General features: G+C 45.6%; 2 protein-coding genes across 2 annotated transcripts in view; one reads left to right on the top strand and one right to left on the bottom strand.

The window, feature by feature from the left end:
• DGKK (diacylglycerol kinase kappa) overlaps positions 1-3,519 on the top strand; it is a 99,652-nt gene extending 96,133 nt beyond the window's left edge. The window contains exons 27-28 of the mRNA XM_070066840.1: positions 1,809-1,936; positions 3,250-3,519. Of these exons, the coding sequence (XP_069922941.1) occupies positions 1,809-1,936; positions 3,250-3,325 (204 nt within the window). The 3' untranslated portion in view covers positions 3,326-3,519. The remainder of the gene's footprint in view (positions 1-1,808; positions 1,937-3,249) is intronic.
• Positions 3,520-17,858: 14,339 nt separating this feature from the next.
• CCNB3 (cyclin B3) overlaps positions 17,859-24,040 on the bottom strand; it is a 43,271-nt gene continuing 37,089 nt past the window's right edge. Inside the window, 5 exon segments of the mRNA XM_070066839.1 lie at positions 17,859-18,099; positions 18,101-18,158; positions 18,399-18,529; positions 22,469-22,618; positions 23,598-23,753. Of these exon segments, the coding sequence (XP_069922940.1) occupies positions 18,055-18,099; positions 18,101-18,158; positions 18,399-18,529; positions 22,469-22,618; positions 23,598-23,753 (540 nt within the window). The 3' untranslated portion in view covers positions 17,859-18,054.

Raw genomic sequence — 24,040 nt, 5'->3', positions numbered from 1 at the left:
TCCAACAACCAGGTTACAATTTCTGAGAAAAAGCTATATACAAATTCAGGTTTTCGAGGAGTCCCCAGCTTTCTTGCATGCCTTTGTTGACGACCTGAGTACTTTCCAGGACTCTTAATCAGTAGCACTCAAGGAAGACATTGTTAAGCAGAGAAAGAAAGAAATTCATGTTGCTTCCATTATTACCCAGTTCAGTTCTCCCTCACCAACCTTTCCAGCTACGTAAATGAGCTAGATCTTGAGAGAAATGAAGCAAACACAGTCCATTCCTTGAGGTCCCAATTTGTCTGTAAGTATGCCTGGCCTAGGACAGAATCTCTTTCCATAGGAAGGTATTTAGCCAAAGCGGTAAGTAAGGGCTCACAAAATCATGCACAGCAGAGAACTGATATTCATAATACTGGAGCCCGTGTCTGAAGGAAGGAGTGCTTTTTTTCCCCCTAGTTCATGAAGAGCTGCCAGATGAGACAGTAGGGGCCTTGTTTGACCTCTCTGAGCCTCTGCTTTCTCATTTTTAAAAAGTTCTTCTCTGGGCCGGCACCGTGGCTCACTTGGTTAATCCTCGCCTGCGGTGTTGGCATCCCATATGGGTGCCGGGTTCTAGTACTGGCTGCTCCTCTTCCAGTCCAACTCTCTGCTGTGGCCCGGGAAGGCAGTGGAGGATGGCCCAAGTGCTTGGGCGCCTGCACCCCGTGTGAGAGACCAGGAGGAAGCACTTGGCTCCTGGCTTTGGATCGGCGCAGCGCCGGCCATGATGGCCATTTGGGAAGTGAACCAACAGAAGGAAGACCTCTCTCTCTGTCTCTCTCTCACTGTCTAAGTCTGTCAAATAAATTTTTAAAAAAGTTCTTCTCATTTATTTGAAAGTCAGAATGAGAGAAGCAAGGCTGGGCTAGGCAAAAGCCAGGAGCCAGGAAATCCATTCAGGTCTCTCACATGGGTGGCAGGGACCCAAGTACTTGAGCCATCATCTTCCCAGGTGCATTAGCAAGGCAGACCAGAGAGAAACTCTGGGCATAGGTGTTTGATTAGATTTTCCTGACTGGGAGTAGCATTCAAAAATAAGGATCTGGAGCAGTTTAGGCCTGTTTGTAATCCTCCCCAGGTTCTCTTTTGGTCATGTAGAATGTTTACCCAAAGGTTCTGAGTTGAGCATAGGAAGCTGCATTGAAATTGGAAGTGGAGTATGGTGGCATTGTGGCACAGCAAGTTAAGTTGCCACCAGCATCCCATATGAGGGCTAGCCACTCTGTTTCTAAACCAGCTCCTTGCTAATGCACCTAGAAAAGAAGCAGAAGATGGCCCAAGTACTTGGGCCTCTGCCACCCACAGTGGAGACTCTGATGGAACTCTAGGTTCCTGGCTTCGTATTGATCTAGTGCTAGTCATTGCAGCCATTTGAGGAGAAAACTTTCAAATAAATAAATCTTTTTAAAAAAATGATTGTGAGACTTGATTGCAAGAACTCCAATATGGGATATCGGTATCTTGAGCAGCAGCTTAACCCCCTGTATTACAACAGCTACCCCTGCATTTTTATCTTTAATATGCGATTGATAATAGTCATTTTACAAGGTTATCATGAGACTTCTGTGAGTGCATTTACTATGAGGGTATCTATTCTCCCTAGCATCTTGGTAAAAAAAAAAATCAGTTGTTTTCCTAGTGAGCAGTGAATAGAACCGTCTCTCATGCCTGCACAGAGAGATCTGCCTGCTTCCTGCAGCCATCCTTGCCAGGCATCCAGAAATTACTTATGAATGCTAAGTAACTAACATTTTTACCTTCCTCTTGCTCTGGTTTCCCAGGAAAAGTCTTCAGACATGGACAGTAGGAGCCTGAGGTTGAAAGGTCAGTTCCCCAAATTGGGGAAGAAAAAACTAGAAGAGGAAGACAGGCATAAGTCAGGCCGAGGAATCCAGGGATTTTTCGGTAAGTCTCCACCACAGGGACACGTAGCTCCAAGCAGAAATGCTCATAGGCATGATGGCGATGAAAAGGGAAGCCAGCTGAGAGCCAACAGCTTGGTAATGCCAAGCAATCGCTTGGAAAAGATGTGAATTCAAAAGTGATTGGGACACTGTGATCAGGGCAGGCGGTGGGGTTGGGGTGGAACCAGAAAAGGAATATCGCTGTGTGGCCTTAATGATGTGTACAGCTGGAAACACAGTCAGAAGCCAGCAGTTATTTTTCTGCTTGACCCATTCCTGAAAGTCAGGAACAAGTTCCACAGCCTATCTAAACATTTTTCCCCATCTGTCATAAGAAGTCCCTGAAGATACGAAATGTCTATACATTTCATCACTTGAATTTGGCACCCATTCCTTCCTTCTTCAGAATTGCTCCTAAGCACTACTTGTATGTCAGTAGGACTCAAAAGAAGGTTTTCTTAGAGTCATCCATTATTCCAGTTCTGATGTCGATAGGTTATCTTATATCCGGGGCCAAGACAACCTGGAAGTTTGACCCATATAGCAGTAGAGGACATGGGAAAAAAGGGAGTTTTTTTTTCCTGGGTTCGGGGGAGTAATAAAGTTTGCATAGATGTCAAGAGAGAATCCCTTTCTTTTTTATCTATTTGAAGGGCACAATTACAGAGAGAGAGGGAGGGAGAGACAGAGAGAGAAAAAGAGGTCTTCCATCCACTGGTTCACTCCCCAAATGGCTGCATCAGCCAGAACTGGGATGATCCGAAGCCAGGAGCTGGGAGCTTCTTCTGGGTCTCCCACATAGCTGCAGGGGCCAAGGACTTGGGCCATCTTCCACTGCCTTCTCAGGCACATTAGCAGAGTGCTTGATAGAAAGTGGAGCAGTCAGGACTCAAACCAATGCCCATATGGGATGACAGCACTGCAGACAGAGGCTTGATCTTCTATGCCACAGCGCTGGCCCCAAGAGAGAATCTCTTGAACCAAGAGATCTGGATTTTCTCAACTATACTTCACCTGGTTTGAGCCCCTACTAATCTGCCAACTGGGAGACCATGCATGGTGTTTGAGAGTATTTCTAAAGATGTTGATGGAGTCAGTAGCAATTCTATAAATTATCAGGTGCTGAGGATCCATCCCATTTGTGTTTGGCTCCCATGATATCAGCTGGTTTTCTCTGGTGATTCAGAGATGGTTGTTGTAGTGGGTACAATCCAGTCTCTACGAACAGACTGTTTGCCATCTTTAGAGTTCATGTATTTGGCCATCTTGCAATGTACTAACCTTATGATTTCTGCACTTATTTTTTCTCTGAAGGCAGTTTATGGCATCGCCGAAATCGCGAAGATCAAGCAACTGATGATGAGCCTCCAGCACCATCAAGATCTCTGTTGTAGCCCTTAAAAGCTGGAGGGTGAACTCATATACAAATTCTTCTTTAAAAAAAAAACTCTTGAAACCTCAATCGAGCCTACACCACATTGTTTCAGAACAAGCATGTGCACCACCAAGGAAGACCCTCCAATTCTTTACACTAACACACTCTTCCTGGACTGAATCAGGTCTCCTTAGAGGTTTACATTTTCTCATTGGCCAAAGATTCTTGTTCTGAGTTGTCTTGTTCAGTTCTCCTTCTCTTTGTACATATTGAGCAATCGTAGTATTTCCTGGGATGAGTGCTTTATGAACAGCCTGGGATCTACAAAAGATTCAATGGAATTCAACTCTTGCAGCAAGACTGCTGATGCTAAGGAAATGAATGAATGCAAGAAAGACTTTCAGGGAGATGAAGAGAGGGGGCAGGACAGCCAGGTTTGGTTGTGTCTCCCCTCAATTCCTGCCAAACACAATTCACAGTTTCTTGAGATCTCTGCTGGTTGGCTCACTAAGCTGAGTTCTAGATCCTGGGAGCTGGAGGCTTGTCCACTTGCCTGTTTATATGACCATGTGAAATCATTTCTTGGAGATATGGGAAACCCTCCTTTTCTGCAAAGCCTTTGTGTTTCTCCATGTGTGCTTGTAATGTCTTTGCACATGTCCAGGTGGTGCTCTGGTGGCTGGGTGGGTCCATTGGTTGGCGCTCACCCCTCATAGCAACCATTAAGGCCCCCTCCTACTGCCTTAATCCTAGCCTGCATGCCTCCATGGAGTGTTTGCCTGCATTCTTGCTGGGTTTTTTAAGTAAACGTTTTGCCACTGTGCTGCAGTATAGATTATATGCAGAGACATAAAGATGTAAATATATAGAGATATTTTTAAAGAACTGAAAATACAACTCAACCTCTAAGTGACCGTATAATTTATTGTGCTAACCCAGGACTCCCTCCCTATCTCCATTGCCCTACACACATATACACCTCTACCAACTGCCCTAGATCTTGGTGGAGCTTCTAATCTTTTGGTGCATTTTCAGCGTCTTAGAAATGGCTGGGCTCTACCTTTAGTCCAGTCAATTCTGACACCCCTTGAAAATTCTGAGCCAGGCCGTAGAATTGAGAACAAAAAATACCAATGCCTCTGAGAAGGGGGCTATGCTGGCATGCTGCCCTTTTTTGTTCAATTTGTCCTGGACTCTACATCAGCAACTACCCTGACCTGTGCTGGCCCCTTCCCCAATAAAACAACCATTACGGAGCAACCAGGCCTTGAGTCACAGGCTATTAGGACAGTCCCGAAATCACCTTCAGATCTTCCATCTTGCCTTTTTCCCTGGAGTGCAGAGAGGCATTCTACATGACCAGAAGAGAACTTGGATTTGGGGAAACGGAGGCTAAAAGCCCCTGCTTCCCCACAGTTTTTTTCTTCCAAATTTCTAAGGACTACAAACAGGCCTAAACTGCTCCGAATCCCAATTTGTGTTTTTGAATTTCTACTCCCAGTCAGGCAAATCTAATCAAACACCTATGCCCAGGGAGTTTCTCTCTGGTCTGCCTTGCATCCTCACCCTATGCTCAACTCAGAACCTTTGGGTAAGCTTCCCTTCCCCTTTATCAAGAGAAAGCCAAAAACCTGACCTCTCCCCACTCTTCAAACTCAGTGTGCTCAATTTCCTGACTCAGTCCAATGGCTGGTTCATCGAGGTGCACAATCCAGACTCTAAGCACTGGTTCTCAACTCTGGAACTCCACCAGCCTAATCCACTTAAACCAGCCTCCTGTATTCCACCTCTGCAGGGGTGAGGAGAAAACTACTAACAAGGGGATAATCCCCAAATGTCTGACTGCTCTGCCAAACAAAAGTCCTGGCGCTACAAGAAGAGAAGAAAGTCGAAGGAAAATGCCAAGAGGAAACATTTACAAAGCACCAGGATGTGTTAACTTATTGTGTATATCTGAGTGGGGAGTGTGCTGTTGCTGTGTTTTTGGCTTTCTCTGGATAGCTCTTTCTTTCCAAGAGGAGGTATTGGATCACATCAGCAAGGTCACCATCACAGCTCAACTTGGGTCCTCCATGGCAGCACGCCTTAATGCCTGCACACACACTCATAGATTGGAAACCAAGTTGCATTTTTCTCAGAAGAAACTTTTCCAAAAGGGAAAATTTTCACATGAGAAAAGCTAAGGGAACAGAAGGAAGTCTTGAGAAAGGATAGCCTTATCTTGACTGTATTCCAAGTGGGGCTATGTCTTGTAATTATTTTTTGCCAGTGATGATAGTAAACTGTAATAGGACTTCATATCTTGTGCTTGCTTGGCTGAAGTACTATAGGTCTTGGTACATTGTAATGCTGCTGTTGCTCTGTTAATACCATGTGGATTCCCTTCCACTCACCCTATCTTCCCACCCTGAGTCAGAACAATATTGAATGTTCAGAACCACTAAGATTTGGGGCTTGAGTCCAATATGGAGCAGAGTTGACAGATGACAAGGCCCGGGAGCAGGTGTGGCTTGTTAAATCGCTCAGTTACCTGCAAAATGGCAGTTGTATCCTGAAAAGGAAGACAACCTCCTGAGCATCTGTTCGTGCACATACTCGCTTAGAAATGAAGCAAGAAATGATTCCTCTCTCAAGGGAGTTGCCTTAGCCCCTGGGAGCATAAACTCTTTTCAGGACTTCACTGCTAACTACCTGCAGAGATCCAATTGCTATGGTGGTGGGACCAGACACCAAATATCCATCTCAATTTTGTTCACAGACACCATTAACAGCCAAAGCTCTGGGGTTTGGTTGCATCTTTGGTAGAAGTTTCTGAGGAATTGATAGAGTGGGCAATTCCAGGCCCGAAGAATAGTGGAGAAGAAAAAAGCCAGCTAGCTTTAAACTGGCATCAAGTCCTTTGGTGTCAACACTATAAGAGATTAGTCCCCTTATCCTAAAGGCCCTGTGCTATGTTGAATACAACAGGGGAAGAGTACAGAAAAAAATGTCAACTTAATAAATATTAACCAGAAAAATCAACAGGGTCAGCATCCCCTTCCCTGGGGATACAAGTGGGAAAAAATGTTTTTTACAAGAGGTAGAAACTAATACCAAAGCAACCAAACCAATTCACACCATTCCATCCTGTAAGGGACCTTGACTGGCTGTGTGGATTAAGGGAATTGCTTTTGTCTGTTTGATGGCTAATCTGTAATCCTCTGTTGTTTTCTGTTGTGCGGTTTTTGTTCCCTCAGAGGCCACTGCAAATAAGCAGCAGGGCCAGGGGCTGGTGAGGACAGGAAGTGGGGTAGTGAAAGGTTAACAGAAAAAAAAGAAAGAAAGAAAAGGTCCACAAAGTGTGCCTATTCCTCTCCCCCCCCCAAATGGATCACCAGTCCTCAAAGTTAATAAAGTATTGCTTCTTAAAGTATTTTAATAAATGGATAAATATAGTTAACACCAGTGCTGCATTATTTACCTCAGAATGGTGGGGGGAGGGCAATGGATGGTGGCAGAAATGGGAGGGGGAGGCTTGGGTGGTCACCCAGACTCTCTCAGTAAGCCACATGCACATAGGGCTGGTGGCAGCAGCACATGCCAAGAATATCCACTAGGGTTGACCGTAATACTAAAAGTGCTGCCACCAAGAATTCCGATGGCTAGCTGCAACTCCCCACAACCCCATGGGGAAATTACTGCCACTGTAATTGGTTTAGAAGCCAGGTGTCTGCAGGATACAGATCTCAAGGAAGTGATTTGGTTACTGGGAAGATGAAATGGGATGATGGAGTAGAGCCCAGACTACTACTAAATACGCGTGTGAGGCACCTTGAAAAACTTGGTCAGCACAATCTGGTTTCTCCAACACATACCTCACATAACAGTCCTCCCCTCCAGAAGGGCTTGTGGGAGAAGCCTTCCGTTTCCATGCAAAACTGAGTAGGCCTGACAACCGAAATGTTTGAATTCCTGCCTTATGAGCAGTGACCCCAGGCAAGCCAGATATTAGCTACATTGAATAGGTGGGCAACTGAGGCTGTACCAGGGCAGGATTTCACAACACACTATGCCAGGGTAAGGACTCAGCCCTTCTAAATCCTTGACTTTCCAGGACTCAAAAGTGTCTCTTCTTTAGAGACAAAAATCCTTGTGACTTTCAGGAGCACATTTTATTTTATTTGACAGAGTTATAGACAGTGAGAGAGAGACAGAGAGAAAGGTCTTCCTTCCATTGGTCACTCCCCTAATGGCCACCACGGCCGGCGCTGTGCCAATGCGAAGCAAGGTGCTGGGTGCCTCCTCCCAGTCTCCCATGTGGGTGCAGGGACCCAAGCACTTGGGCTATCCTCTGCTGCCCTCCCAGGCCACAGCAGAGAGCTGGACTGGAAGAGGAGCAACTGGGACTAGTACCCGGCACCCCAACTGGGACTAGAACCTGGGGTGCTGGTGCCGCAGGCAGAGGATTAGCCAAGTGAGCCACAGCGCTGGCCCAGGAACACATTTTAGTCTACTGCAACGAAATGACATCCTTACACTTTATGTGGAGAAATAGCCCTATGGCCAAGGAGCAACCACCAGGCTGGGCCCTCCTTGTGACCCCACTAACAAGTCCATACTACATCCTGGAGGCTAGGGAAGAAACTTCCACATTCAACTTTCAAAGCTGCTTTCACAATTATCATACAATAACAGTACCCTTGTTCTTCTTGGTGTAGCATTCATGTGTGAAGACTTAGTAACTACCACTACTGTCAGGATCCTGAACAATTGCCACTGGCCCCATAAATCTCCTTCATACTTGTCGCTCCCCCTCTTCGTGGAGGAACGACACAGGATCCTGCGTTGTTCTTTTGTCTGCTCGGCCCTCCCCGGGTTTGCTGCTGGTTCTTCCCGGGTTGGCTACCGTCCCTTCCACCTCCGTGGAAGGGCGGTTCCCCCTGCCACTTTCCCCACTTCCGCGGGGGAGCGGCACACCGCCGGCCGGCTCTCTCGGGGGCTGCACAGGTGTTCCTTCAGATAGATGTTCCTGGTGCATGTTGTCTCTCTCCTCCTTTATAGTCCTCTTCCACCAATCCCAACTCTGCTACCCACACGCCGAGTATGCTGCTCTCCTCCAATCAGGAGCAGGTCCTACAGTTTATTGGTTGAACTGGAGGCAGCTGTGTAGAAGCTGTTTCCTCCTCTCCCAGCGCCATATTGTGGGAGAGCAGATGCATAGAATAAGTCTTAATTCCAGTAACTTAGTCTAGTCTGAGTTGCTCCCCACAGATCCCCCTTTCTTTTTATTTTTGGCGTTGATACGCGCCTGTCTTCGGTGCCCCACGGCACACACTCTGCTCTGCTTGCTAGAGTTGCCCACAGGTGCTTACAAGTCCTATCAATCAGGCAAACCGAATCTGGGTCCTCTCTTCGCCATGTTGTGGAGGTTTTTAGGCGCTGATGCGTGCCTGTGTTCGGTGCCCTGCAGCGCATGCTCTGCTCTGCTAGAACTGCCTGCAGGTGCTTACAAGCCCTATCAATCAGGCAAACCGAATCCAAGCCTTCTCATTGCCGTCTTGTGGGGAGACTTATTGGTGTTGATAACGTGCCTGTCTTCGGTGACCTGCAGCCGCCCACAGGTGCTTATCATCTTACTAATCAGGCAGACCGAATCCAAGCTCTCTCATTGCCATGTTGTGGGGAGGCCTTATTTTTCTATTTCTCTACCTCCGGGCATTCCTATCTCTCCTATTTTACTTCTATCTGCCAGCATTCCTATTTCTCTCATTTTACTTCTAAACTTCTGTTTCTCTTATCCCCGCGGCTTCCCGCCTTTCTCGGCGCCTCGCCCCGCGGCGGCTTCCCGGCTTTGTGCGCTCCGCAGTCTCCGCGCCCTTTGAGCCCACACCACGGCCTTAGCGCCAGCCCCACGTTCCCTATTTGCTTGCGCCCCGTGCGCTCTCTCTGCACGCGGCGGCTTCCGCGAATCACACAGCCTAGCTCACGTTTCTGCCACCGCTATTCAGTCTAAGTTCCCCGGGCTAACCTGGTGAATTCAACCTAGCTCACGTCTGCGCCTTTCGGTTTGGCTTCCCGTCTTTTGCTCCCCGGGCTAATCTGACGGATTCCAACCTGGCCCATGTCTCCGCCTCTGGTTCCAGATTTTCGCCCCTTGTTCCCCAGGCTGACTTGACGAATCCCAATATAGCTTACGTCTCCGCCTCAGCCTGCCCCCGCGGCTTCAATTTCCCTAACATTTTTCTCTACCCGGAATGTTTCCTAACTTTTCTTCCAACAATATTCCTCCCTCATTTCTCCTGGCTTCTCCCCACAGTCCGTATCCAAGTCTAAGTTTCTTCTAGGTTTCACTTTCGCTTTCAACCCTAACGTCCAATCCTAACTTCTTTCCCACAGTCTGTATCCGAGTCTATGCCTAGGCTTTCGATAGCTTCTTCCGGCACCTTTTCCGTCCGGCTTTCCCCTAGGCTCTTTGCTAGTCTCTCTCTCCGGTATTTTCCCACTTCTTCCCGCTTCTTCCCTCCTAGGTTTCCTATCCGAGTCACAGCACCATTATGTCGCTCCCCCTCTTCATGGAGGAACAACACTAAACCCTGCCTAGGCTTCATATCCGAGTCACGGCACCATTATGTCGCTCCCCCTCTTCGTGGAGGAACAACACAGGACCCTGCCTAGGTTTCCTATCCGAGTCATGGCACCATTATGTCGCTCCCCCTCTTCGTGGAGGAACGACACAGGACCCTGTGTTGTTCTTTTGTCTGCTCGGCCCTCCCCGGGTTTGCTGCTGGTTCTTCCCGGGTTGGCTACCGTCCCTTCCACCTCCGTGGAAGGGCGGTTCCCCCTGCCACTTTCCCCACTTCCGCGGGGGAGCGGCACACCGCCGGCCGGCTCTCTCAGGGGCTGCACAGGTGTTCCTTCAGATAGATGTTCCTGGTGCATGTTGTCTCTCTCCTCCTTTATAGTCCTCTTCCACCAATCCCAACTCTGCTACCCACACGCCGAGTACGCTGCTCTCCTCCAATCAGGAGCAGGTCCTACAGTTTATTGGTTGAACTGGAGGCAGCTGTGTAGAAGCTGTTTCCTCCTCTCCCAGCGCCATATTGTGGGAGAGCAGATGCATAGAATAAGTCTTAATTCCAGTAACTTAGTCTAGTCCGAGTTGCTCCCAGTTGCTCCCCACACATACTGTTCCTGTAAATCATTCCTTAACCTTTCCCCCTTACCACGGCAGTTTTGTCCTTTCAAGAATGTCACATACTATGTAACCTTTTGAAACAGCCTTCCTTTTTTAAAGATTTATTTATTTTTTATTATTTGTTTGAAAGTCAGAGTTACAAAGAGACAGGGAGAAAGAGAGAGAGAGAGATCTTCCATCCATTCATTCACTCCCCAGATGGCCGCAATGGTCAGGGCTGGGCCAAACCAAAGCCAGGAGCCAGGAGCTTCATCTGGGTCTCCCACGTGTATGGCAGCAGCCAAACACTTGGGCCATCTTCAGCTGCTTTGCTCAGGCCGTTAGCAGAGAGCAGGATTAAAAGTAAAGCAGCTGAGACTTGAACCGGCACCCATATGGGATGTTAGCATTGTAGGTGATGGCTTTACCTGCAAGGCCTGGTGCCAGTCCCTAAAACAGGCATCATTAGCCAGAATAATGCCTTTCAGCATCTTATAAGTTGTTATGTGAATTAAATGTATTGCTTTTTCTAATGGTATTCTATTACATGCGTCCATCAGTTTGTTCCTCCATTCACCCATGGAAGGATCTTTAGGTCATTTCCAGGTTCTTTGATTCATGAATTATTTCAAAATGTGTTATTTCATTTTCAAGTGTTTGAAGATTTCACTATTTTTCTGTTACTGATTTCTAGTTTTCCCACTGTGGTCAAAGAACACATTCTAGGTGCCGTGGTGTAGGAGGTTAAGCTGTAGCCTGCAACACCAGTGTCTCATATGAGTGCTGGTTCAAGTCCCAGCTGCTCAGCTTTCCCATCTAGCTCTGCTAAGGCACCTGGGAAAGTAACATAAGATGGTCCAGGTGCTTGGACCCTGCCACACACATGGGAGACCTGGATGGAGTTCCTGGCTCCTGGCTTTGGCCTGACCCAGCCCCAGCTGTTGAAGCCATTTGGGGAATGAACCAATGGATGGAGTACCTGTGTGCGTGTGTGTGTGTGTGTGTGTGTGTGTGTGTCTGTATTTCTGCCTCTCAGCGCCGGCTGTAGCAGCCACTTGGGGGTGAACCAACAGAAAAAGGAAGACCTTCCTCTCTCTCTCTCACTAACTCTGCCTGTTAAAAAAAATTTCTTTTAAAAAGAATGCATTTTATATTAGTTCAATTCTTTTAAATTGATTAAGGCTTGTTCATGACCTAGATTAGGGTCTGTCTTGGTGGATGTCCCATGTGTACTTGAGAAGGTGGATTCTGCTATTGTTTTGTAGGATAGTCTAGAAATGCCTGTTGGATTCAATTGTTTGATGGTGGTGTTTATTTCTTCAATGTCCTTTCTGATTTCCTGCCTGCTAGCTTCTGCACCAATTACCAAAACTCTAAGTGTGGCTGCATTAATTTCTTCCTTGAATAATATCAGTTTTTGCTTGTATTTTGAAACCTTTATTATTAGGAACAAACAACATCTAGGATTTTATGTCTTCTTGGTGAATTGAAACTTTTATCCACAACAATGTATCTCTATCCTTGGCAGTTTCTTTGCTTTAAAGTGCACGTTGTCTTATGTTAATTTAGCCACTCCAGCTTTCTTTTGATTCATTTTTTGAATCAATGTTTTCAGTCTTTGATTTTATTTTTTAAGGGCAACCCAGTGCCTTTTGCTTTTCTAAAGCACTGAAAAGTTTTCAAGGGCATTTTTATTCTGACACAGACCACGCACACTGAGTAAATATGTTGTCCTATTTTTTTAAAAAAAGATTCTTTTATTTATTTGAAAGGCAGAGTTAGAGAGAGAGCAAGAGACAGAGAGAAAGGGAGAGAACTTGCATCTACTGCTTCACTCCCCAAATGGCTGCAAAGGCCAAGGCTAGACCAGGCTGAAGCCAGGAGCCAGGATTTTCTTTCCAGTCTCCCATGTGAGTGCGAGCACCCACGTATTTGAGTCATCTTCAACTGTTTTTCCAGGGCTGTTAGCAGGAAGCTGGATCAGAAGTAGATCATCCGAGTTTCCAATCTGTGCCCACAATGAGATGCAGGTGTCACAGGCGGCAGCTTAACCCACTACGTCACGACACTGGCCCCAGTCTTTTACTTTTAATCTACCTTCATCATCACACTTAAAGTGCAATTCTATAGACAACATATGGCTAGGTCATTTTTTAAAAGTCTGTTGTGTGGGCTGGCGCCATGGCTCACTTGGCTAATCCTTCGCCTGCGGCTCTCGCACAACGGGGTTCTAGTCCCGGTTGGGGCGCCGGATTCTGTCCTGGTTGCTCCTCTTCCAGTCCAGCTCTCTGCTGTGGCCCGGGAAGGCAGTGGAGGATGGCCCAAATGCCTGGGCCCTGCACCCGCATGGGAGACCAGGAGGAAGCACCCAGCTCCTGGCTTCAGATCTGCACAGCGCCAGCCATAGCGGCCATTTGGGGGGTGAACCAATGGAAGGAAGACCTTCCTCTCTGTCTCTAACTCTGCCTGTCAAAAAAATAAAAGTCCGTTCTGATAATATCTATCTTCTCATTGGTATATTTATACCATTTCATATAATTATTGATATGAATGGATTTAGGTTTGCCATTTTATGATTTTTTTCAAGTTGGTCTTTTTTTATTCCTCTGTGTCCCTTTTCTTTGTCTTCTTTTGAATTATTTGAACATTTTTTTATTTTCCTATTATAATTTACACATTGTGGTTTTGACATACCTTTGTAAAATTTTTAATAGTTGCCTTAGAAATTACAAAATACAATCTTTCCACAGTCTACTTAGAATCAATTTTTTTTTTTTTTGACAGGCAGAGTTAGACAGTGAGAGAGAGACAGAGAGAAAGGTCTTCCTTCCGTTGGTTCACCCCCCAAAATGGCTGCCACAGCCAGCACACTGTGCTGCTCTGAAGCCAGGAGCCAGGTGCTTCTTCCTGGTCTCCCATGCGGGTGCAGGGCCCAAGCACTTGGGCCATCCTCCACTGCCTTCCCAGGCCACAGCAGAGAGCTGGACTGGAAGAGGAGCAACCTGGACAGAATCGGCGCCCAAACCAGGACTAGAACCCGGGTAGCCAAGTGAGCCACGGCGCTGGCCTTGTTCTTTTATTTCTTCATCAGATTTTCTGATAAGAAATCTCTAGTCATTCAAGTCGTGATTCACCTTTATTTAATGCATTGCCCACCCCATGCTTTTAAGGTATTTTTTTCCTTCTTTTGCAGCAAGTTGACTATGATTTATCTGTCTGTGGGTTTATTTTAGTTTATCCTAAGTTCACCCATTTTCTTTAAACTATAGGATGACATCTCTCATCAAACTTATACATTTCTTCAGATTTTTTTCAGTTGTTCTTTTCCTCCTCTGCTTCTAGAACTCCAATAGAACAACTGACAGACGTTTTGTTATTATCAGATGAATTGATGAAGCACTGTTTATTTTTGCCAGTTTTTCCTCTTTCATGTTGCATAATTTCTATTTATGTCCCTTCAAGTTGACTGAACCTTTCCTCCGTCATCCCCTTCTGCTATTGAGTCCATCCAATGAGTTTCTAATTTCAGTTATGTAGTTTTCAATTCCAAAATTTCCTTTTGGTTCTGAATATCTTCTATTCATTTAGTGGGACTTCATATTTTAACTTTTGTTCCAAGCGTGTCTGCCCTTATTCATCTGAGTTTTTATGGTAGGTGTATTTAATGTCTTTGTCGGATAATTCCAAAACCTGTGTTCTCTTGCTCCTAATATCTGTTAATTGCCTTAAAAATATGTGTATATATTTGAGAGACAGACAGAAAACTCCCATATGCTGGTTTATGCCCCAAATGTCCACAATGGCTGGGGATGTGCCAAGCCAAAGTCAGGAGCCAGAATTCAATACAGACCTCCAAGTGTGTTTCAGAGACCCAACCACTTGATCTATCATCTGCCCTCTCCCAGTGTCTGCATTAGCAGGAAGCTGGAATCAGGAGCAGAGCTGGAACTTGAACTCAGGCACTCCAAACATGGGTTGTAGTTGTCCCAACCAATGGCTCAACTGCTAGGCCAAATCCCCACCCCTGTTCATTGTCTTTTTTCTATTTTTAAGATTTATTTATTTGAAAGTCAGAGTTAGAGAGGGGAGAGGCAGAGAGAGAGAGGTCTTCCATCCGCTGGTTCACTCCCCAATTGGCCACAATGGCCAGAGCTGTACCGATCTGAAGCCAGGAGCCAGGAGCTTCTTCTAGGTCTCCCACATGGGTACAGAGGCCCAAGTACTTGGGCCATCTTCCACTTCTTTCCCAGGCCATAGCAGAGAGCTGGATTGGAAGTGGAGTAGCCGGGTCTCAAACCAGTGCCCATATGGGATGCCAGCGCTTTAGGCCAGGGCGTTAACCCTCTGTGTCACAGTGCTGGCCCCTATTCATTGTCTTTTACAATACAAGTTTGAGATGCTTGTAGTTCTTCATATGTCTATTAATTCTGGAGTATATCATTGATGTTTTCAATATGACATTGTAAGATCCTAAGCCTACTTAAAATTTTATTTAAAATGTTGATAGTTTCATTTTAGTAGTCAATCTGACTACATTCAAGCCAAAAATTCCCACATGCTTTCTCTGGCCTGGAGGTTCAACATCAGATCAGTTTTTAAAGTCTTTGCCAAAAAAAAAATGTCTTTTCCTTATTATTTAGATCTGTTGAGTATATGTGTGTCACTAAGCTGTCAGCCTGGAACCTAGATGGATGTCTGTTATTTCAGTTCTCCAATTTTTAGATAAGCTAATCTATTATCTGATCAACACACAAACCAGTTGGGGATGTGTACCCAGGAGTACTTTTTTTTTTTTTAAAGAAGACACAATGGGGGCCGGTGTTGTGGCACAGTGGGTTAACGTCCTGGCCTGAAGCGTTGGCATCACATATGGGTGCCGGTTCAAGTTCCAGCTGCTCCTATTCCAATACAGCTCTCTGCTGTGGCCTGGGAGAGAAGTAGAAGATGGCTCAAGTCTTTGGGCCCCTGCACCCCCGTGGGAGACCCGGAGGAAGTTCCTGGCTCCTGGCTTTGGATCAGTGCAGCTCCGGCCGTTGCAGCCAATTGGGGAATGAACCAGCGGATGGAAGACCTCTCTCTCTCTGCCTCTCCTCTCTCTATGTGTATTTCTGACTTTCAAATAAATAAATAAGTCTTAAAAAAAAAAGATGACGACACTATGTGGCCATTTGTCTGAGCTTTCACCTTTGTACATCCTCCCTGGGACTGCTTGGTTCGTGATGCTTCCCTTCCAGTCCTCTAGTCAGAAATGTTCACGTCTGCAATTACACCACATCTCCAGACAAATGTTAGGACAAAAGAGAGATTAAAAAAAAAACAGTGCAGTTCTTTGCTCTCTGCTCTCTCACAGTCACAGTTCTATCAAACAGACATTATGGAGCCCTGCCCTGAGAATCCTGGTTCCTGAAGGTTCCCAACACTTTCATTATTGCATGACTTCCTGGAGGATGAGGTGTGAAAGAAGAAAGTTAAAAAATAGAGATTCTCCTACTTTCTCTGAGCTTTAGGAATTCCCTCCCACATCTCGATCGAGCCGTACCTAGAGGGCATCTCCTGGAGCTTTCCATCATACCAGAATGTTTACTTTGAGATTTATGACTGGATTAAGTTCAACCTGGTGAACCTCAGAGAGGGGGAAAACTGTGGAAAACCCACCATCGTTTGTTACTTCTTCAGCTTCTGGTAATCTTATCCCATCTGCTTGGTTATTTACTTTTTAGAATTCTCAAATAGCTGCGCCAGGCATTCTATCATTTTAATGATAGTGTTTAATAGGAAACAAATGGTGACAGATGCTTAACTGTCTTACCCAGAACTGTAATCCTAAAGTTGAATTACAAATAAGTCAATCTGGTAGTTATGTGGAAGGGGAATTTGAAGGGAACAAGATTAACGACAGGGAGATCACTTAGGAAACTACTGTAGTAACCCAGGCAATAGATTAGATAGCAAACCTGGGCAGTGGTAGGAGAGGATATGATGACAAATCAATTCAACAAGTATTTGGGAGGGAAAATTTAATGAAGTCACTCTAAGGCCATAATTGAAAATTTAAGTCTAGTATATGAGTGGTCAAGCTTAAAGTTAGGGATGGGAGGTTAAAAAAAGTCATATGACTGACTGATCAGTTGTTGTAGAGGGTAAAGGGAGCCCAGACAATCTCCCTAATGTCTGGTTTTGGTAACTAGGTGGATGGTGATCAAGATAACAAATATAAAATATAAAACTAGGCTACCAGGAGGAAAATTTTAGCTTTGGACATGTTTAGTTTGAGGTAATTGTGTGACATCCAGGTAGCTATGGTCAACAGAAAGTAGACAAATGCCTGAGCCCAGAGCCACAGGTTTTGGCTGAAGATTGATGGCCAATGCTGTGGTACAACAGGTTAAGGAAGCTGAGGTCTATGATGTGGGCATCCCATATCAGAGTGCTGGTTTGAGTCCAGCTGCTCCACTTCTGATCCAGCTCTCTGCTTATGGCCTGGGAAAGCAGTAGAAGATGGCCCAAGTGCTTGGGCCCCTGCACCCATGGGGGAGACCCAGAAGAAGCTCCTGGCTCCTGGCTTTGGATCAGCTCAGCTCCGGTCATTGCAGCCATTTAGGGAGTGAACCAGCAGGTGGAAGACCTCTCTGTCTCTCTTTCTGTCCGTAACCCTGCCTCTCAAATAAATAAATAAATCTTAAAAAGAATAAAGTAATGGGTGTTTTCTGCTGTAGCAGACATTACTTGCTGAATTGTGGGTAGGCTGTGGAGGTAGGATTGAGGCAGTAGCTCTTGAACAACTTGCACAGAGGATGTTCAACTCCTCTACTAGCATCTGCACTAACTGTCCCAGGCACATCACGCCAGAACCTCCTAAGGCTTTAGGAATTAAAATTGGTCAAGTGGTTGGTACTTGTATTCATGGGACATCTTGCTGATTTCCTGGGCAGCAGGGTCTTCTCTTGGTAGACAAAGAGTGCCAGCACATCACTCCAAGCAATTTTTAACAATATTTAGACTCCACAACGCTACCTAACTATGAAAGTAGAGCTGTGTTTGGGTTAAAGTCCTGATTCCTACCTTACCATCACCTGGGAAGAAGCAAACAACCTGAGATTGGGACCCAAGGGTATTAGCCTACACTACCAGTTGTACCAGCCCTAAGCACTGAGGCCTGCCTCAGAGGTAGGGGTTTTTTGCCTTGTTTTTTTTTTTTCCACTCTCAGGGACCTCCTACAGATGCACCCATCAGTTCCCACTCATCTCAATTCTTCTCCCCTTGAGGAGGAGGTCTCGGGACATGGGAGAAAGTTAGATAAGCTAGACCCCAAGGTACAGCCTTTCCTAAGGCAGGAGGAAGTTTCTTGGATTGTGAGTGGAGCTCCTGAGCCACAAGAAAGGGAATGAGCCATGTTAACAGTAACCATTCTTTTTTTATTATTTTTTATGCTCATAAAATATAACAATAATTTCTTCTATTTAATAAAATATTTATAACTTTTTTTTAACTTCAGGAGAAGACAAACATAGAGGGAAAACAAGGAAAACTGATTAAGAAACAAATTCAGATAGAATAAATATAGCCTGGTTACGTGTCTGTCCAGCCCTGGTGGCTACTGCCAGAAAACCAGGCCCTCCACCTCACAATTAGCCTTTAAAAATCTCCTCCAGCTTCGATATTTCCAAGGGAGGGATTGTGGAGACTTTGAAGAAGTCACTGCAAAAGGAAGGAGAGAGGTCCACTCAGTGTAAAGCAGGCCAAAGCCAAACCGGCTCCAGGGGACAAGTGGGAGATGGAACCCTTGGTTCCCTATCTCCCTTTTACCATGGAATAGAAAGAAAGGTGAAAATTCCCTGACTCCTTCTCTCTTAAGTGAGGCTAGCCTGGGCCTAGTGTTTGAAAGCTCTCTCATGGATGAACATGAACTCAACCTCCAAACCGAGCCTTGGTACTTACCTCTGAGAATACTTGGAATACACAGTCCGGAGCTTGTCGCGAAAATGGAGAGTCAGAGTGCCATTCAGTTGCTTGACCAAAGGGTACAGCTCAGAGATAGTGTAGCCACTGTAAAATTCTAAGGAAGGAACCTGGAATAAGCAATATCAACAGTGACTTCTATAGGAAGCAGACCCTTTTCTCCAGCTCTGCTCTCCCAAGTCTAAACTTCCTATCCATGGCTTAGGCAAGGATAATATTCTAAACATTTCAGAATCATAACAGTACAGTGATCAATGATTATAGAGTACTATGTAGAAGAGTGGATTCCAGCCAAACCACTGGGATGGCTATATTCATATGTACCAATTAGATATTATCCCTGGGTACAGGTATTCCTGTAAGCTAATATCCACCAACGGCCTAAAGAACAGGAGTAACTGTCATTTACTTATGCTCAGGTTCATGTCCAACAACCAGACAAACCCCTGAACAAACCTGTAGTCCCAGCTCAACAGCCAACAGAAACTTAAGACTGCTTCTCTCTCAGGATCTAACAGGTATCATTCCATACATTCATTTTCTCACTCAACTATCAGAATGCTATTATGTAGCAGAAGCAATGGGATAATGCTTAAGAGCAGAGGTTCTGCAGACTGCTTCAGTTCAAATTCCAGCTCTACTAACAGCATGGACTTGAACCAGTTATTTAACCTCCTGGTGCCTCAGTTTCCCCAATCTGCCAAATGGGGATCCTTTTAGTAGTTACACCATCAGATTAAAGAACTTAATCTACAGTCATCCCCCAGCATCCATGAGGGATTGGTTCCAGGACTTCCTGTGGATACGAAAATCCACATTCAAGCCCCTTAGATAAAATAGTGTAGCATTTGCCGATAACCTACCTCCATCCTGCTATATACTTTAAATCACCTCTTGCTTACTTATAATACTGAATACAATGTAAATGTTATATAAATAGTTGTCATACTGTATTGTTTATGGAGTAATGACAAGAAAAAATCTGTACATGTTTAGTACAGATGTAATTTTTTTCTAAATATTATCCATCCATGACTGATAGAAACCATACATGTGGAACCCACAGGTACAGAAGGCCAACTGTCTATATAGAACACATAGAACACAGTCTAACAATAGCCCCTTAACATGATATCTAGGAGTAATATTACTGTGTAGGATGCTGGGGACAAATGATGACTAAAGCGCTTGCCCTGGAGGAGTCTGTAGCATAGTGGAGGAGACAGACATGCAAATGAGAGTTACAAAATATGCATGATGGATAATGAGCATGGACACTAGAGGAAGACAGCACAGAACCCACGCATCTGTGAGAGTCACAGAACGCTTCACCACAGAGAAAGGGCTATTGGGTGTTGAAAGTGAAGTGGGAGAGAAAAAAAGAAGGGTATTTATCCTATAAGTCAGGAACTTTCTAAAAATGCCTTAAACTATTTTCTCCTGAACCACATTTTCCCCCCAAGTAGCTTGCCTGGAAGTGGGGCTGGGGGCTAAGAAGTCTAACAATTTGAGTCCCTTTACCTTTTACGTGGTATCTGAGACACATCCATAGGAAACCCAGGGTTCCCCTGAATGGGGTTTGGAGACCACCATCATGGACAAAGGGCAGGGCAGTCAGTTGCTAGCACAGTCCACTGGGTGTGTTAGCTTAAGATCAAATGGCCCCACTGCCACTGTATTCATTCGGGCCTTCAGTGCTCACTGATGCCACTATCCTTATACTCTCTCAAAGATATGAGACTTTCCCACAAAACACATGGAAAAGGCATATCATAAAAAATATGCATGGATTTCAAAAATCTTCTGCATAAAAACAGCTTTATCTTTTCATTCCATTTTCCATGAACTTTTTGAAGAAGGCCTGTGTCAGCTCTGCTGCAAAACCAGTACTGTTTCCCATACACACAATCCGGGTATGTCAGTTCCCCAGCCTAAAAGCCCATCCATACCGTAGTCTAAAGTGGATCTCTTGGTGCGCCATATGAGGCCTTCCCAGTCTGAGCACAACCTACCATTCTGGCTTCATGTCTTACCACTTCATGATGAGCATGAGGCTCATGAGCATGGGGCTCATGCTTGAGCCCCAGGAGACATCTCGCTCCTTTCCTTAGGGCTTCCACATCTTTGCAGTTACTGCTCCCTCTCCCTAGGGCTTCTCCTCTCTCAAGTTCCTAATCGTCTTTCTGAGATCCAGCTCCAAAGTTCCCCCTTCTAGAAGAGGCGGGATACATGACACAGAGGACTATAGAGCAGATTAGAGCTGACATTTTAGCTGATACTCACTGGCTTAACCACCAGGTGTGAATACTGAAATATTTCTATCCTGGATGACACACACTTTGCTGCCCTGACCAGCTCAGCTGTTTCCCTTAAGACCCACAAGACTTACAGACTTCTGCAGGGAGTGGAACTTCCTCAGCTCAGCGTGGAACCTCCAGGACCATAGCTCCAGTGCCATAGGCACGCTCACTCTGATTATACAACAAGGTTAGGTTTCTGAAAACTTTCTAGTTTCCACAGCCTAACCCCACCTCTCATCAGCTATGTAAACATGGGAACTATTTCATCTATATAACTGGGATAAGAGTCTTCAAAAAAGTTTGTGGAAAATATATGTTATGAAGACACGATGCATGGATTTCAAACAGGTACTGTATCAAAATATACATATTTACCTTCCAATTTCCACAAACTTTTGGAGGTACCCTCATCATTTTAATTTTGTGGAGTTGCTGTGAAGGTTAAACAAGTTAACACATTTAATGCTCAGATCACTTGCTAAGCACTAGATAAATAGAAGCCCTTTGCTCTTTATTCTTTTTCATGATCAGTACTGCCATTTATGGGACATTTCCTTTGTTCCGAGAAATTTCAGTATGACTCATCCAAGGTGATATTTTTCCTTCAGCACACAGAGGTTTGCCCAGCAGTAGTGGCCCCAGGATTTCTAGGGAGGAGGAGTTGAGGAGTGGTTGGGCAGAGGGAGCTGTGTTTGCTACTGCGTTCTTTCTTTCTTCTATTTGGATTGCATGGTACATATGAACAAGAATTCAGGGGCTGGCACTGTGGCATAGAAGATAAAGCTGCCACCTGCAGCACTGGAATTCCATGTGGGCACCGGTTTGAGTCTTGGTTGCTCCACTTCCGATCCAGCTCTCTGCTATGGCCTGCGAAAGCAGTAGAAGATGGCCCAAGTTCTTGGGCCTCTGCACTCACATGGGAGACCCGGAAGAAGCTCCAGGCTCCTGGCTTCAGGTCAGCGAAGCTCTGGCTAGCCATTGTGGCCATTTGGGGAATGAACCAGTGGACAGAAGACACTTTCTCTCTCTTTCTCTTTCTCTCTTTCTCTTTCTCTCTCTCTCTCCTCTTTCTCCCTCCCTCCCTCCATCTCTCTCTTCCTCTGCCTCTCTAACTCTGCCTTTCAAATAAAGAAAGAAAGAAAGAATTCAAAGTCCTCCAAGTGGTTTCTATTTTCATAAAATTGAGAAAAGAATTGAATATGACTTTTATTTGTATTGGGTAGAAGGCTATACAGGCCTTTGTCTTTAGAGAACACTATAGTCCATACCCTGAGTGCTCTGTGATGAACGCACACAGCTGCTTCACTATTACCCAGGTCAGAGCTGTTCAAACCCTGTTGCAATGAGCTCCTTCAGGGGCCAATCTGTCTAGGAGTCTACAAGGCATAAGGGCACAGGGTACCAGGGATAAGAAGTGGGGCTACCCAACCTCTGTGTCAGCCAGAATCACTTCATATTAGTCTGTTTGGTAACCTTGGATTTTCAAGTAGTTTTTGTTGTTGTTATTGTTTGCAACAAAGGACCCTGTGACTAAGAAAACCAAAATAATATATTTCAAATCATTGCTGTAGAAACCCATACCCCTAAGGTGTCCAAATATAACAATTCGTAACTGTGGACATGTCAGAGCTCCCCACAACTATAACTGATACCTGCTCCTTCCTTCTGAGCTGACCCTGTGCTTTTAAACCCACCCTGCTCCTCCTCACACCCCCCCCCACACACACCCACCCACACACACACATTTACCCGGTCTCTGAGATTCTTCATGTAGAGGGCGAGGAGGAAGGCACCTGCTGCCAGCTTGGAAGCCTTCTCCTCGATGTAGTCATACTTCTGCAGGGTCATCTCACAGATGAAGCGGGACAAGGTCAGTGTCGTCATGCTGGCATGGACACACTAAAGGCAGCAAGAAGACTGGTTCAAAAATTAATTCAGAAAACCGGCACCCAGCAGAAGACTGCCTGTCCATTTATCCCACTCCCAGACCTAATGGTTCTCTGTTTGAGAGAGCTAGCATGCTCTCCTGCTGCCATGATTCACTCTAAGGTCCTTCCCTGTAGAAGTACAGACTCTTGTGCAGCAGGGGTGCGGTGGGGGGTGAGATTCTAAAATCAACAGGGGGTTCACTACCGTTAGTCTTGCTAACCAAATTATCACCAAGTATGTTAGCTCCCTCCCCTTCTGTGCAGCTGGCTTTTGAAGAGCCAAAGGCCCCTAGGAGATGCTCTAAAACAACCCACCTTTTCTTGTTTAAACTTCAAAAAAATAATTAACTATAACACACACATACAAAAAGGTCCACAACACACTTATAAGATACAATGGATAACTGTAAAGTGAACTCCCCATTAACTAACACTCAGGCAATGACAAACAGAACATTGCCAGCATCCCCCAAAACCTTCCCACGTGGCCTTTCTGAGTCAAAGCACCTTTTTCCACTCCCCTACTCTGCCCTCACCTCAACACCTTATTAAGCATATCTTGGAAATCCACAACTTGCCCACTGCACCCCACTACTTTATAAAGATTGCCAACCCTTGGCTGTCGCCACGGTTCAATAGGCTAATCCTCCACCTGCGGCACCGGCACCCCGGGTTCTAGTCCCAGTCGGGGCGCCAGATTCTGTCCCGGTCGCTCCTCTTCCTGTCCAGCTCTCTGCTGTGGCCGGGGAGTGCAGTGGAGGATGGCCCAGGTCTTTGGGTCCTGCACCCACATGGGAGACCAGGAGAAGCACCTGGCTCCTGGCTTCGGATCGGTGCAGTGTGCCGGCCGCAGCGGCCACTGGGGGGTGAACCAATGGAAAAGGAAGACCTTTCTAAAAGAGTGGACTAAGTCAGAGGTGGGGGATGAAGACGCACCTCCTCCCTCTTACCTTAGCATATCTCCGCAGGTAATGATAGGCGCTAGGAATGTTGATGTCAAAATTGAGGGTTGTCAGGATACTCATTTCCATGGCAAGCATTTCATGTCGCAAGTAAATATTGTCACAGATGTACAGTAAGTCCCTCACACAAGGTGGGGAGGACTCCTATGAGTAGAAAGGGAAAGCAATCACAATGAGCTGGAGAGCTGTCTCCTCTCTGCTTAGAGATCCCTAGCAGAGGGGGAAAAGAGCAAAGGAAGGATGAGAGGCAACCAAATTGCCTGGCATAAACCCCTGAGGGCCATCTTTTGGTCTGATGAGTAACTTGTTAGAAAAATAACAGGAAGCAAAGTAGAGGAGAGGTCTGCCCTGAAACTTCACCACTGCCACAGAGGGGATAAGGCCTCTTGGAGTGGATTTTCACAGTGCCAGATGGGATACAATAGCAGGGC

The sequence above is a fragment of the Oryctolagus cuniculus genome, chromosome X (genome assembly GCF_964237555.1).
Source record: "Oryctolagus cuniculus chromosome X, mOryCun1.1, whole genome shotgun sequence".
Taxonomy (NCBI): Eukaryota; Metazoa; Chordata; class Mammalia; order Lagomorpha; family Leporidae; genus Oryctolagus; species Oryctolagus cuniculus.
The sequence above is the reverse complement of the archived record's forward strand: the minus strand, read 5'-3'. Positions and strand labels throughout refer to the sequence as shown.